The sequence below is a fragment of the Vidua macroura genome, chromosome 5 (genome assembly GCF_024509145.1).
Source record: "Vidua macroura isolate BioBank_ID:100142 chromosome 5, ASM2450914v1, whole genome shotgun sequence".
Classification (NCBI taxonomy): Eukaryota; Metazoa; Chordata; class Aves; order Passeriformes; family Viduidae; genus Vidua; species Vidua macroura.
In genome coordinates this window covers 67,736,151-67,752,039 of record NC_071575.1, presented here as the reverse complement: position 1 = coordinate 67,752,039, position 15,889 = coordinate 67,736,151, and the positions used below count along the sequence as shown (strand labels likewise).

Sequence of the window (15,889 nt, the reverse complement as noted above, 5' to 3'; positions counted from 1 at the left end):
TGTATTCTGATGCAGCTCCACGTGGAGGTCATTTCAGCATCAGGGCATGCATCTTGGAACAATAGCCTGCTCCAAATTGTGTGAGAGCTGCAATAAACATGAGAGCACAGCTGGAAGTTCCCTCTAGAAATGGCTTTGATGTGAACTCAGTGGTGCTTCAATGAGCACAGCCGCAGTCCTTGGCCCCACTGAGTAAAACAGAGACCTAAGTGCTCAGCACTTCTTTGTTTTCCTCATATTGTGATGATTCAATTTGGTTTGATTTCATTTAGAGTTACAGTTGGAAATACACAATGGTCAGCTATGAAGCTGAACTCAAGCCAGTTCCCTGTGCATTGTTATTCTGTTCCTGAGCCACTCTAAAGTAGTTCCCACCCAAAACCAAAGGTGAATTATTGTTGTGGTGTGCTGGGGAGAATGCATAACATGGTGCAGGCACAGTAGTGAGGAACAGCTTGTAGTTTATGCTAGAGGTGGATGGTCTTCACTGAGAAATGCATTTCAACAAAACAGAAGCATCAGCGTGGAATTGGCCCAGAATATTGACTTGCTTTGTACTCTCTCTTTCTTTGTCTTCAAAATCTCATAGGAAAATGTGCCCTTAAATGCCAAGATTCACAAAACCAGCCTAGATTCACAAAGACATGCCCAATCAATAAACCCTTGTTTATTAATATACCTTTTGCTAGATAGATAGGTTTGGAGGAAAATTACAGAACAGAGGACTAGAAAACTACAAAAATAACCAACTAATAAGTTTATCTGCCATACCTGTAGTACCTTTGTATGCTCTGTTTTCTCCTCATTCTTTGCACTGCTGTGGAAGGTCCATGGTGTAGACACTGTAATTTCATGACAATCATAAATGTCAAGTGAGGTATTAACAGAAACAAGTTATTAAAATGAGTGTCTCTGATTTTCACTTCTCCCAAGGTTTCTTAGCTCTCAAAAACCCATGCAGTGCTGAATAGTATGGATTTATGAACCTAAAGTTATTCTCCCATTGTTAAAGCCTTGACTTCTGAATTTGCAAAGAATTCGAATGAGTTGGTTCACTTCTTTATGTTTTCTGGGTTTTTTTTTTATTCTTGCAAAAGTAAATGTTGAAAGGATTTAATAAAATATAAACCTGTTTTCAGAAAGCCAGAACCAGAAGGATCACCATGGGGAGACTCTTTCCTCTCCTTTCCCTCTCTGTCATGCTTTCTCTCATTTGCACATGCATGCACACAGATACAAAAAAGAGACCAGATGTTGAGTACATGGCATTCTCCCTTCCTCCTTTGCTCACTGCTGCTTCTCTTTCCCTGTTCCTTGAGAAGAAATGGACAATCTTTCATGGGCACAGCTCACCTGTGAGTAATGAAGAAGCAGAGGGACACTGACTTACTGGAGAAAGGCTGTGATATTGGTATATGTCTTTCTATATTGTCATTCTTGTTTCCCCTGACTCTTTCTTGCTCTCTTGCTTTTCTGGTGCTCTTTCCCTGGAGTGCATCTGTCACTTTAATTTTATCCTATCCAAGCACAAGCAGAGCACTTAAACTTCCTAGAATTTTCCTTCTTGACATGTCAGACAGCACTTTCAAGATACCAGAAAATGTGCAAATTTTTACTTCTTTCTCCATAACAATGGCAATGTGTTTGTCAGAGGACCTTATGGAAAATACACCTCTCCAGACCAGAAAAATCTATCTCATCTTTGCCAAAATCTGCCCTGAGAAATAGAACCAGGGCCTGCTGGTACTGTTAGCAGCAGGGAGGGCACCAGTTTGTGCAAAGGTGGATACTCAGATTGGCTGGAGATCACAGTAAAGGGCAGACAATTTAATGCCAATCACACATGCTAGTTAGATCAGAATACTGATGAGCCCTAGTGAAAGGCCAACTGCATCTTCTTTTAGCAAAAATATTAAAATGCCCCTATTTCTCCCCCTCCCCCTCCAGATTCTCCACAAGAATAAATTAAAACTTGGAGGTGTGGTTATTATCACAGAATAATTAGACCCCATGGGATTAGAGACACTCAACGTTTGCTAATGCCCCTGGGTTGTGATTATCTAATAATGATGATGCCTCTGTCATTGCTTAATTATTCTTCCCTTTTAAAATGTACCTTCTGCAGTCAGAGCCTGTAGGATGATCTCATTTCAGCCAGAAACACCACTGCAAATTCCTGGGAGCAATGTCACACGGGTACCATGATTGACTTTCCCACTTCTCCCCCACACTGTGTTTATAATCCTCATTTCATAAACTCCAGCATTACTATATTTGAATCATTCCCCTTTTCCATAAGACATGTCATTTGTGTGTTTAGGAGAAAACTCTGTGGCCTCCATCTCTTCAAAACAACCAGTTGGGTTAGTGCTACAAAAAGATAACACACATTAATTGATTGATCTTGAATATAGAAGATCAGATCTGTGCAGAATCCCTCCTAACTCCAGGCCAGTGGTCCAGACTCCCATCGACATAAAAGCCTCCTACAGCTCGGTGCCATTCTCTGTTTAAGCGAGTACCACCACAAAACTAAGATAACATAAACCAAAGTCAGAAGCTTTGCACAGACTTTGTCCAACACAACAAAACTTTGTCCAATATCTTTAGTCTTTCAGTCAGGCCAGCAGGTGTTCCTCATGTTTAGATACAATTTTCAAGACACAGTTCCAAACATCATTGGTTATTGCAACTAAAGATTAGAAAGAAAACAGAGAACGCAGCCTTAATCTGATTATCCTTAAATCCAGTGTTGTCTCTTTGCTTTATTATCCCTCTTGGACGAAGCAAGGGACAAAGGCATATTTTGTTTACCCAAGAGATTTTGTGTACTAAACAAAGATTTTAAATTCATCTGGCTGAAATTAGAGATTTCTACTTTGGGTTTAATATTTCTTTTTCTTTTGTCCTTATAATTATCTTATAAACTCTTAGCATTTTTTTCTGTCGCTGACTGAGGAGCTGTTAAATTTTTTTTTCTTTTTTTTTATGGCATTTACTCTCTCTGTATGATTTCTTTATATCCTTTCTCTACATTATTCTGCTGTGATTTTATTTTCGTTGCACGTTGCTGAATCTAAGAGGAATCTAAAACCTCAAGGAAAGAGCCAAGGTCAGAACTTCTTTTGTTAGACATAGGCTGGGCCCTAGAAACGGCACCCACACAGTGTAGTTGTGGCAGCCTAGAACCAAAACCACAGGTGAGAGTTAAGTGTCATACTCAGTGTCAACCTCTGTTTCTGTAAACAGACCCAGGAACAGAAACTGGTTCTACTGTTCAGTTTTCAACACATCTCCATTCTTCAGCCTTCTTTCATTCTGCCTTAGAGTGAGCTGACTTTCTCTACTTTTCTCCTATGCTGCTCTAATTCCCATAGTGTCACTATAGGACACAAGAAAGCACGACGTATGCCTCTGCTCTTGTGAAAGTAAAAAAGGGGCAAGTTTATTTCTGACTCCAACATTTATAGTTTTCCAAAGGTGACAGTGAATTGGAGGGTGAAAGTGCCATCTCTCCAATGACTGGACAAACTACCAGTCCATCAAATTTCTCCTCCTCTATGAAGGAATGCAAAACAACAAGTTATTTACAGAAAGTTGTGTGAGAAAGTTTGCTACAAGAATGTAAACTCAGAAGGCTTTAGAAAATCTTAAAAATAAGGGTGACACCATAGAATAATTGAGGTTGGAAGATCAGTTGGGTCTGTGGCCCAACTCCCTGCTCCTATGAGATCAGGTTGATCCAAACAAGTCTTAAAAACCTCCAAGGACATGGATGGAGCAATCCGGGTAATCTGTTCCAGTGCTTGACAATCTTCACAGTACAAATGTTTTTAATTATATCTGAATGGAACCTCCCTAGTTTCAATGTACTTCTCATCTTCCCTGCATGTGCTATTGCTCTATCTAGTGGATCAACTCCTTTTAGGCACTGGGGGCTGCTTTAGGTTCACCTGGAGCCACGTCTTCTCCAGCCTGAACAAGCCCAGCTCATTACAGGATGAGTGCTGGAGCCCCTGACCAATTTGCTGACCTTCCACTGAGCTCCCTCCACCTGATCAATGTTCTCCTTGCAACGAGGAGCCCAAATCTGCATGTAGTATTCAGATGTGATCTATCAAGCACTGAGTAAAGAGGAAACCTGGATTTCCTGGCTCCCCTTCCACAGTCTGGGATGCTGGTTGGTTTCTTTGTTGCCAGTGTATGCTGCTGGCTCATGGTCACCTCCTACCAAGACCCCCACAGGTCCTTTTCAGCAAAGCTTCTCCCCAACCCCATCCATCCCCTGCTGTGTTATTGAAGGGGATTATTCCTCCCCAGGTGCAGGACTTTGCATATATCCTTGTTAAATTTCATAAGTTTCATGTTGGCCAGTTCTGCCCATCTGAATCCCTCTGAATGGCAGCCATTTAGTCAGCACCAGTGTCAGATCCATTTTATCTGGCCCTTGGAGTCAGTGAGCTTAGGAAGGCAGCAGAAAATCCGAAATACACCCAAATTCAGCACAAGAAATAGGATTCTGAACTTAGACAACTGCCAATACAGATCTGCCAGGAGTGTCTCCCAAAAGAGAACATTTTCTCTGCAACTTCTCATGCTTAGCCACAGAGATGCTGAACCTAAAATTTGTGGGCAATATTGATCCCTGGTGCACTACTACATCATCTTAACTGGAGCAAAAGAAGTACTTGAACACTGAGTTATTTAAACTCTCCATTAAGTAAAACAATAAGAACGAAGTTGTGGTTCATAAGTGAGTGGTGATAAGCAAGTGGCTGATATCAGACTAAACACTGAGCTTCCTGTTGTGCCATGCATTCATAGTGACAGACAATTGTGGGGTGTAAGCAAGGGCTGCCTAAAGGAAAGCTGTCAGCAGGGCTGACACAGTTACTTACCATTGTGGATCTCTGTGTGGAAAGTCCCAGCATTGTTAAGCCAGTCTTGGAGCTGCCCTGAAGCCCTGCAGCACCAGAAATCTGGTTCTGCTCCAGAAACATTATAGCTGCTCTTCACATGGATGGGGTTGGCAGGGTGTAGAGCAACTCTCCATGCCCACAAAGAGCTGAAGCTGCCCTTGCTTTTCTTTGCCCATTCTCTCTGCTAGTCCTGCCCTAAAACCAAAATAATGTTTCCAATAAGAAGCTTCACTTAAAATGTTTATAATGCCTTATGTGCTTAGTATCTTACTCCAAGACTTGCAGTTTGTGTATCATTTCCAAACAGGATACCCATGTTGGAAAAGGAGGAAGGGGACAAGACAAAGTGGAGAGGAATGGAGAAGTGCACAATTTACACTGCCCATAAATAGTGCCTAGTTAGCACATATAGCAGGGAGTTTCCAAGAGATCCAGGGTTTTTTGTGGTATAGGACTTTGCTGAGAAGTCACTTGATTTTTTCTTGTCATTTAGACATTTACCAAAAAAAAATAAGGAAAGAATGAGCCTGACTACACACTGCAAACCATTTCTCTGCTAAAACATAGTGGCATATATGTGATTGGAATAGGTCCTTTCCTTCAGTGCAACTGTCAGAGGTGGGTTGTTTAGTTCTTTGTCTTCAGCAGCCTTCCCAGACCCTGACCTCCACTGTGGGAAAAGAACTCCTGAAGATCATCAGAGAGATGGAGTACCTCTCCTATGAGGAAAGGCTAAGGAAGTTGGGTTGCTCAGCCCGGAGAAAGCTCCAGGGAGACTTTATTGCAGCCTTCCAGTACTTAAAGTGGGCCTGCAAGAAAGATCAGGACAAACCTTTTAGCAGAGTCTGTAGAAATAGGACAAAGGGCAATGCTTTTAAACTAAAAGAGGGTAGATTTAGACTATAGATACAAGGAAGAAAGTTTTTTATTATGAGGGTGGTGAGACACTGGCCCAGATTGCCCAGAGAGGTGGTGGATGGCCCATCCCTGGAAACGATCACAGTCAGGTTGGATGGGGCTTCGAGCAACCTGTTCTAGTTGAAGATCACTCCTTGCTCATCTTTAAAGATACCCTCCAACTTAAATCATTCTTTGATTCTATGATTCACTTTATAAATTGTCCTGAGACATGAGAATGGTGGGATTTGCCCAAGGCTATACTACAAGCATAGGTCTGTGGTTTCAGTATAGCAAGAAGCTCTACCAAGGGCACTTCTTTGTCTGAGGTGTAGGAAGTAAATAAGTGTGACAAAAAATGTGCCTGTGCCTCTAAGATACAGCTTTCTAAAAGACAGGCAGCAACTGTGAAGAAGCAGAAGATCTTGCAACAAAAATCATAGCAATTGCTTTATCCAGGACAGCACAAGAAGTTTGAGGGAAAACTGGGAAAGGCACCAGTAGCATCTGGTAGTTGAGCTCATGCATGTGGTCTTTAGGGCAATTCAGCCCAACCTGAAATAGAAATCTAAAGGTAGGGTGTCTGAATTGGAGGTCATTGAATCTCAGAAAGAGTCTAGTTTTGACTAGACTAGCTTAAACTAACAACAAGGCTGCCATAGGTGGGGAAATTAATTCCATCCACAGTCTGGGGAACAAAGCCAAAGAAATATTTACACATCATTGCCTTTCCTAGATGCTGTTATCCTGAATCCAGTTTTCCAGCTGAGACAAATCCAGATGATGTAAATCATTATGACTCTATTGACATAAGCTAGCCAAAAGAATGGCCAAAAGTTTCTATGCTAATTCCTGTTGTTTTTCTAGGTTGGCATAGTTTTTAGGAATTGTGTTGAAGTGTTGCTTAAATAAAAATTTAAAAGAGAAATGGCTCATTGCTGTTAAAAAAAAAAAAACACTGACCTAAAAGGTGTTATAACCATTTATAGGAAGAAGTGAATGTTTTGAGAACATTTGAAAATGCCAGCTCCTTCCAGCCTTAAAGATCTCCATGAGTGCAGCATTACTAGTTAAACACAAATATCTGTATTGTGTAGAGCAACCACTCCAAATAAAAACGTGTTCTCTGTATCAAAGAGAACTTTGTCAATGAATATATTAACCAAAGGCCAAGCCTCTTGGCTTGAAGCTTGAAGCTGATAGCAAAAATTTTATCTGTTAAATGGAGGAAGCATAATAAAAGGAGGGGCAGGCACTGAACTCTTCCCCGGGGGATGCCCAGTGTCAGGACCTGAGGGAATGGCCTGAAGTTGTGCTGGGGAGGTTTAGGTTGGATATCAGGAAAAGGTTTTTCACCCAGGTGGTGGTTGGGCACTGGAACAGGCTCCCCAGGGCAGTGGTCACAGCACTGAGCCTGATGGAGTTCATTGTCAGGAAGCATTTGGACAATGCTCTGAGCACAGGGTGTGACTTTTAGGGTGTCCTGTGCAGGGCCAGGAGCTGGACTTGATAATCCTTGTGAGTCCCTTCCAACTCAGCATATTCTGTGATTCTGTGAATGTTCTGGTGTGGAGAATGGAGGGAGTTGTGAATTTGTTTTTTCCTTTTTTTCATTTATTTGGTGTCAGAGGAACCTGGTAAAACCCAATTTATAAATTATGTAGGGAGCCAATCTATTTTTGTCTTCTGGACAACTAAAAGACATAAATATAGAAAGTATTCTGACAGTGAATTATTCTTCCTTTGCCATTACTCTGAGCATTTGTGGAGCCTGAGAGTTTTGCTGACACAAGAGAGTTATACAGGTTCCCCCAAAGTAGTGCAGTCATTTGCTGTTACCACAAGGCATGTGATTTTTCTTCTTTCCCTTCAGTTTAATATATGTTACATTTTTTTAGTTGAAAGCAACTAGAAAATGGCAAAGGACAGGAGAAGCACAGTCCTTGTTTCTAGATGGATTTCATCTGGGAGCACACAAAGTAAAAACTTTCAGCTGGTATAAGCCTTCATGCTTGTCTTGTAGGACCTTTTAACTTTTGTTTCATCTTCCCTTAGAATTCTGGGGGACGAGGCATGCCACTGCTTCATCTGTTAGTTTTTATACAGCATTTTGTTAGAAATTTTCACCTCTGTTAATATTTTGGACCTTTTATAGCCCCTTTATGGTAACATTTTAGCTCTTCTGTCTGTCTTCACCTTTATTTCATACATACAGGCCTCAATCAATTAGCGTGGAGTCTCTCAGGAAGCCTCATGCAGAGGTTGCTTGATCTCTCCAAGCACCATAAAAAAAGGAGTTCATTTCTATTCACGCCCTCTTCACTAAGATGGTGGAAACCACACAATGTGTTCCAATTCTTTCTTGTCAAAGAAATATTTAAGCCAAAGAGGAAAGAGCATTGTCCCATTGCATCTGTGAGGCAGATCACTTCTAAGCAGAAGAAACACCACAACAACATAACACTTGTTCCTGGGTTGCTTTAGGGCTGCACCCAGTACTGTACAGCATGTGCCAAGTCTTTATTCAGGCAAACTAGATAATCTACATTGCAGCTTCAAGTGGGAGAAGCACTGAGGCACCTGCTCTTTATTTGCCTGATGGAATAGAGAAACTTGATACCAAAAAAAGAAAAAAAGAGATGTTGGCCCCAGATACTGACCATCCCTGGAGCATGTGTTTGAGCAGCCAGGAATAAGAGCCCCCATAATTCACTGTGGGCTGCACAAGAGGGAAGGTTTTAAACAGATTTTTTTTGCCTTCTCCAACAGATGTGTTGACTATACATAAGCATATGGCTCTTGTTCACGGGAGCTATTTGTCCCCAGCTTTAATGTAATTTACAGGCAGTTTCCTAGTCCCCATTTCTCTCATTTCTTAACTATATGTGTTTCCTCAAGAGAAAATGGTAATAATCCTCTAAAGCAGAAAATGGATGGAATTTAGTCAAGTCAAAACTAATCAGATTCTTCAGATTTGAGTTTTATATACGCCATTTAAATCTTTTGCTAATGAGCATTGACAGAAACACAGACCAGTGTTGGTCATGGGGAATTCACTTTGGTTTTTTTCTCTTTTCTCTGTTGGTGTCCACATTATCTGAAAAAAAAGTGGGGTTTTTTGCTTGTTTTTTTAATTACTTTTTTTTAATCAAAGACATTATTGGATTCTTATTGCTTTGTGGGGACAGATTGAATAACCAAAGCTGCTTCTGTTTGCAACATACAAAATTATTCAAGTTAACATCGCAGATGTTAAGAGACAAGGACTGCATAACGGAGTCTGGAAATCTCTCTTCCCCCACAGCAAGAATGTTCTTTGTACTTTGAGGCCCCAAGAGTGTGAAAACTTGTCTTTGGTGGGTCTTAATGTTGCAAAGGCAGGTTATTTGTAGGTTAGAGCTTCAAGGTTTACCCACAGAGTGAAAAAGTTACCTCCTACTTTCTTTACTGGATCCTGTCAGCTCTAGAGACTTCACTTTCTTGAGGGTTCACTGAGTAGTCTGATGTGTTTGACAGCCCAAAAAAGCATCACATAAAAGTGATTTTAACTATTTCATAGCTAGGTAATGAATAGGAGCAAAAAAAGCCTGGTTGAAGATATGATGTGCCTCCAGTACATCATCAACAAAACTCTGACTTTAAATGTTCACTTTTCCTAAGATAATGCAACGTTATAACAGAAAAAGAAAGGAAGTCTTTATGACTGATACATGAAAATAGGGCTCAGGAGACAAGCTAAAAACTTAATTGCTTCTGCAGCTTTTATGAGTGTGATTCATCTGGTAAGCCTTTACCTACCTGTGAGTTAAGTGTTTAATCTACACTGGTTATCCAAGGCACTTCTGTGAGACAGGCAGGTATTTCTAGTTCACCCAACCTATCCCAAATGATGACTTTTTACTACTTTCTATGACAAGTCTCTTTCTCTCCCTAAACACATAATTTAGATGGATTCATCTTACCACCTTCATGATTCCCTTGACATTGTAGCATCAAGGACATTATTTCCATCTTTTCCCCTCTGGCAGAGCTTTTGGGGATACATACAGTATCACAGTTGTGCATATACATGACTATCTATGTACAAAGGCCAGGATAAAAGCCTGCAATAAAATGAATGGTAGTTATATTTTGCATTTGCCTGGTCATTCTTCTTATTCTGATCTTCAGGTCTTTAAATGAAGTTTATTCAGTGTCCTAGAGCACAGTGTCTTCAGAATAATTAAAATTAGTCTTAACATTTGGGGCCCAGAATAGTATTCTGTTGTATGACAAAATTACTGAGTAATTCTTGTTTGTGTAATGATGGACTTTGAGGTGTGTGGCAAATTCTCAAAAGCCTGGTTAGTTGATCAACCTGGGTTGCTAGATTGATTGACAAACTTTTGAGAAAGTGTCTGATCCCAGACATACTGGTTTGGTATTTTATTTGCAAATAATAGCACTGAATTTTGTGATCTAGTATTTGCAGTTCTAGACTCACCAACACTTCCCATGAACAATCACGCTGTTAATGTCTTGAACAAGATTGGTCTTGTTGATCTCATTTTCTTTTTTCCTTCTCCTTGCAAGTAGCCCTGTTGTGCTCCTGTGTGTGATTGTAAGCTGCTCTGTGATCAAATAAAATAAACCAACTTAATTGCCTTAATTTTGCTTTGCTTTTTTTCCTTTCAGTGGCTGCATCAACTGCTAATTCCACAGCTGGTGCGGCCATGAATTCTTTGACTTCTCTGGGTACTCTCCAAGGACTGGCTGGAGCCACTGTTGGACTGAATAATATTAATGCACTAGCAGGTACCGTAAACAGTGAGTATTTATTGCTGTGGTGGACAGCCTTCCCCAATAATCATGCCACAAAAACTATCAATTGCAAAGTGATAATTTGATTTTTAATCTCTGCACCAAATAAGGGGGTCAAGTTGATTTCAGTTCCATACTACTACTACATATGTAGTTCTCTGGAGTCTTTTAGTTTCACACAGTTTGCTCTGCAAAGTGAATTTTCTTGTGTCCCTGCATAAAGACTCCTCTTCTTGCAGTACATATGGAAGGTAAAAGAATTGTCACTGGGGATTTGGGTTGTCAAGGTTGTAGGAGAGGCTCCTTTTTCCTTGAGGGAGTCTGACAACAGGTATATCAGCCCAATGTAAAAAATCTCACTCAGAAATGTAATGCCACAGAGGCAATCCTTTAAAACATCTGTAAGAAATATCTAATTGACTTGAGAGCAACATGCTTTAAAAATGAAAGCAAGTCTTTGTCTTTTAATTGGCAAGTATAGAAGAACACGTAGTCAGTCCCCTGTAATGCCAGGGTACACCTATCCTATGACATCTTAACAAACCCTGGCATCTCCAGCTAAGTAGATGCCAGTAGTTGTTAGAACATTCTTCTTTGTTCTTAGCCGTGGTCAAGATTTTCTTGAAGAAGGAGGATTTTTTAAAATTATTGTTTCTGCTACGATGACTTCACCTTTGTCTGTAACAGAAGAGATTTGCCCAGCTGCATTTTTCCCCCTCCCTCTTTTTTATTCTTTAGCTGCTGTTGCTCCTTGCATTTCCTTTTGCAATGCAAGGAATCTATTGGGTCATTGCCAGTCCATGACCCATCATAATGTACCCTCAGGAATGGATGTCCTCCTCAGTATCTCTTGCTCACTCTGATGCTCTGCATGATGTCCTTTCTGTCACTGTTACTTGGCTGCTCACCCAATCCTTTTGTTCTGTGATCTCTGGTTGGCATTGTTGGGAGCTGGGAAGGAAGGGGGCTTATGAATGTCCATGTAGTAATGTTGAATGGTTGCATGGGGGTCTCGTGTAAAACAGGACTTGCTTCTGGCAAGGACATGTGCATTTCACACAAAACAACCTCTTTGTAAACACAACTCAAGGACAACGTAAAAAAAATTGGTATTAGGTCCCAAAATGGCAGATTTTAGTTTCCTTTCTTCTTATCCCATTAGTGTCAAAGCAAACCACTGGAAATGGCATGCAAAGAAGTCTAACTTACTTCCTCTCTTCTCGTGAGCTCTTGTAGTGAGAGCTACCCTTTCATGAGTAAGAAACTATTAAATGTCCTTTCTGATTAACAGTCATTGTGCTTCACTTGTTGTATAAAAAAATCATAGTATCAAGAGCAAAATATGACATCCTACTCCTTCCCCTCAGCAAGCTCCAGGCACACTGGAGCACTCCAACATAATGTACCCCTTCATAAAAACCAAGCAGGAGTGAATCCTGTGAGCTCATTGTGTGGGAACCCTTCTGTTGCACTCCTTTTAGCACTCCTTGCTAAGCTGCAAGCAATGAGTTTACATTTTCTAAGCAAGTATTTTGAGGTGATATGTGTGCAAACTTATCTGCATGTGTCATTTGAAGTATTAATGATGTATTCACAACCTGGTACCAAATTTCAGTTTGTTTTAAGTCACCATTGCTTCCATGGACTTGTACTGACAGTGACTGCAGTCCCAAATCTTCTTCATGGCTGTTTCTATGGATATGTGTATAGTGCTTACAAAATGTATGTGAGTATGTCTGTCTATGTATATACATACTTGAGAGAGAGCTAAAGAGGGGAAACTACTTCCTCATGACACAACTCAGCATTAGAGCACTTTAAAAGGGAATTTGATTATCACTTTCTGCCACTCAGGATGCTGATGATAGTGAAGCATTGCTCAGATTACAATAACCTCCCCTATTTTAATGACAGTTTGGGGCTTTTCCTGATGACCATGTCTGACTCAGTCATGCACACTCAAACCCACCTGGGAGATTGCCTCTGGGAAACCTCGTGTTCAATAAGTCTGATGCTCCACACTAACATGGCTTATACCATGGTCATAAGCAAGCCCATAAAAAGTATTCACTAGCCATGGACATTCCTGAAGTAACTGTGCAGTGAATTGGGAATTGGGTTACCTGCTTCTGGCTGGGGAATTAGAAAATCCAAAGCACAGGTCAAGCAGAGCTTAACCCAAAAATTAATCAGAAGGTGGCACTGGGGTTGGGCATTGATTTATACAGAGGTTTGAAGAGATGCTCTCCTGCCTAAGCCAAGTCCTGCCCTGCACCTGAGAATCACATGGAGAATGTCTTCCATGCTGAGCTCACTAGAAGGCTTTCATCTGTTTTCTCGGTCCTCTCTGGGTCTGTGAAAAGAAGCTGTGCTATGGAGGTTGATAGTGCTGTCATTGTAGAACGAAGCATTTTAAAAAGATGTCTGGAGGCCTTACATAAAGTGGAATATGGTAAGTTTAGGTGTCTCCAAGGTTTTGGCAGCAGTTGTACCTAAGTGTGGGGATTTAGTCTTCCACCCATTATTCTTGAAGCACCTAAAACTTTAAATGGCAAAACATTAGACTGTCTGCTTTGAACATGTAAATTTAACAAATCTAAGTACCAAAAAGAATTATGAATTATGAGGAAAAATTACTAAAGAGGGAGGAAGCGATTCTTTGCAATTAAGAAAGAAGACCATACTTTCAGGATACTGGACAGCTATGGCACAGTATTTGTGTGTGACCCCAGGGCAGTAACTTAGCCTTTTTGCCCCCTTATTTACATCTGTAAAACAGAGATAAAACTATTCATGACAGATTTGAAGGTGCTTGAAAAGCACTTTGAGAGACCTTTGGACTTGCCGAGCTTTGTTGCTTTTGTATTATGCAGAGAAACTCAGAATAGTAGAAGGCCATAGATGAGAGGCTCCAAAAGGTTATTTCACAGAAGGGAGGAAGGGACCAGAGTTCAGTGTGTGACTGAGGTGCATTGATAGAGATAATAAAGAGATGGCAGAGATGCGTAACAGCAGCTGGGCCTTGCAGATTTCATTAAAATGTAAGAACAGAAAGTGTTGGGTGCTTTCTGCAGCTGTGTTTTGCTCAGGAGGGAGGTGTAAGCCACCCGTGGGCTGTGGCAGCAGTAGCTGTGCCCTTCCCAGGAGCAATGCTGTGGGCTGGGTTGTCTGGCTGATGGCTGATCTGGAACCGCTGGGCGGGAAGTGCTATTAATTTCAGGGGAAAGAAGGGGGAGGATGCTGCCCACTGCAACAAAAAGCATGTTTATCTAATAGGCCAATGACTCACCAAAGATAACACGGTATCCTAATGCTACTTCTGTTATCAAGTTATTTCAACACTCTAATAAAAAGAGAGATACAAGCTGCTTTATCAGGAGCCTTTAGTTTAACCAGTCCTGTGTAAGCAGTGACACAAACCTAAGTACAGAACAGCAGAGCAGGCAACAGTCAGCCTCAGGATCAAATTATTATTAGTAGTAATATTTATTTATACAATAATATATTGTATATTGTACATTTATTATAAAAATATTGTTTATAGAGTTTTTGTTATTAATATTGTTATTACAATATTTTGAATGCCACTCTGTCACTCCCCCTCCTGAACTGGACAGGGGAGAGAAAATATAACAATAGGTTTGTGAGTTCAGGTAAGGGCAGGGAGAGATGACTTACCAGACAGAACACTCCTGACTTGGGGAAATTAGTTTAATTTATTACCAATCAATTCAGTGTAGAATAATGAAAAATTAAACCAAATCTTAAAAACACCTTCATCCCTCTCCTACCTTCCTCCCAGGCTTAACTTCATTCCTGAATTCTTCACCTACTGTCCCCAGTGGTGCAGGAGGACAAGGGATGGGGGTTGCAGTCAGTTCATCACACATTGTTCTTGCAGCTCCTTCCTCTTCAGGGGTGGTCTCCTCACACTGCTCCTCTGCTCCAGCATGGGGTCCCTCCCACAGGATAGAGTTCTTCACCTGCTTCTTCAATGTGGGTCCCTTTCCACAGGCTGCAACACTCCACAAATTGCTCCAGTGTGGGTCTGTTCCACAGCATCTCCCTTCAGGCTGTTCCAGAGTGGGTCCCCCATGGGGTCACAAGTATTGACAGCAAACTGACTCCAGTGCAATCCTCTCTCCATAGGTCCTGCCAGGAGCACTGCCTTCCTGTGGGGTCACAGCTTTCTTTGGGCATCCACCTGCTCTGGTGTGGGCTCCTCCATGAGCTGCAGGTGGATCTCTGCTCCCCCATGGACCCCCATGTCCTGCAGGGCACAGCTGCCTCACCATGGGCTGCACCAGGGGCTGCAGGGGAATCTCAGCTGCAGTGCCTGGAGCAGCTCCTGCTCCTCCTCCATCAACCTGGAAGAGCTGTTTCTCTCACACATTCTCACTCCTCTCTTCTCTAGCTGCAGTTACCATTGCACAGGGTTTTTTCTCCTCCTTTACCAAGTTACCTCAGAGGTGCTACCACTGTCACTGATGGGCCTTGGCCAGCAGCAGGTCCATCTTGGAGCCATCTGGCATTGGCTCTGTAAGACATAGGGGAGGCTTCCAGCAGCTTCTCAGAGAAACCACCCCTTTATCCCCCCCACTACCACACAAACTCAATACAGTTTTATAACTGGAACCATTATACAAGAAATACCCAGGTCTGTTGAGCTCTGTCAGGGGTTTTTGTTCGAAGCAGTGGCAGCCAGTACATCCCATTAGGGTACACTGATGCTCTGGAGTGGGGTGGAGGGGAAAGAGAAGTCTTCAAAGTGAGACATTTTATTAAGGAAAGGCTAAGAATATCACATCTCTGTCAAGTGTTTAGTCACACAAATTATAGTAAGATCAAAAGGTATAATTTATGCAGTACAATTCTCTTAATTGGCACAGAGTCTGGTGGAGCCAAAAAGGTGCCACTTGAGCAATTGTCCTGATTATTGGAGACTCACAGGAATATGCTTTTCAAATCTACATAAGAGGCAGAAGGATACTGGGGTCAGCATCTTTATCCTCCTCTGTCAATGCTGGATAATTCCCTGCAGTATTCTTCCTGTATCTAAATTACACGTGATAAGGTTTCTGCCATCTTCCTTGAAGATTGTTTCTCAGTCTAATAGATTTAATTATTAATTTACTATAAAGTGTCCTCTGCTTAATTTCCCCACTTTTCCCCAATTTACATACCAACCCTTATTATTGCTCTGAAATTAAGCCCTTTTCTTCTCTTTACTGTTCCTCTCTTTGGGATCTTAATACGACACCACCAGTCACATC

The 15,889-nt window shown here is 41.4% G+C and overlaps 1 protein-coding gene across 9 annotated transcripts in view; it reads left to right on the top strand.

The window, feature by feature from the left end:
- The window catches only part of CELF2 (CUGBP Elav-like family member 2), a 543,341-nt gene that overhangs the window by 517,407 nt on the left and 10,045 nt on the right, over nt 1-15,889 (top strand). For 7 of the 9 annotated variants that reach the window (XM_053977017.1, XM_053977018.1, XM_053977019.1 and 4 more), the window contains one exon: nt 10,491-10,610. In XM_053977017.1, coding sequence (XP_053832992.1) covers nt 10,491-10,610 — 120 coding nt within the window. Of the gene's footprint in view, nt 1-10,490; nt 10,623-15,889 lie in introns of all 9 variants that reach the window. The other 2 variants (XM_053977010.1, XM_053977014.1) reach the window with 1 other exon arrangement.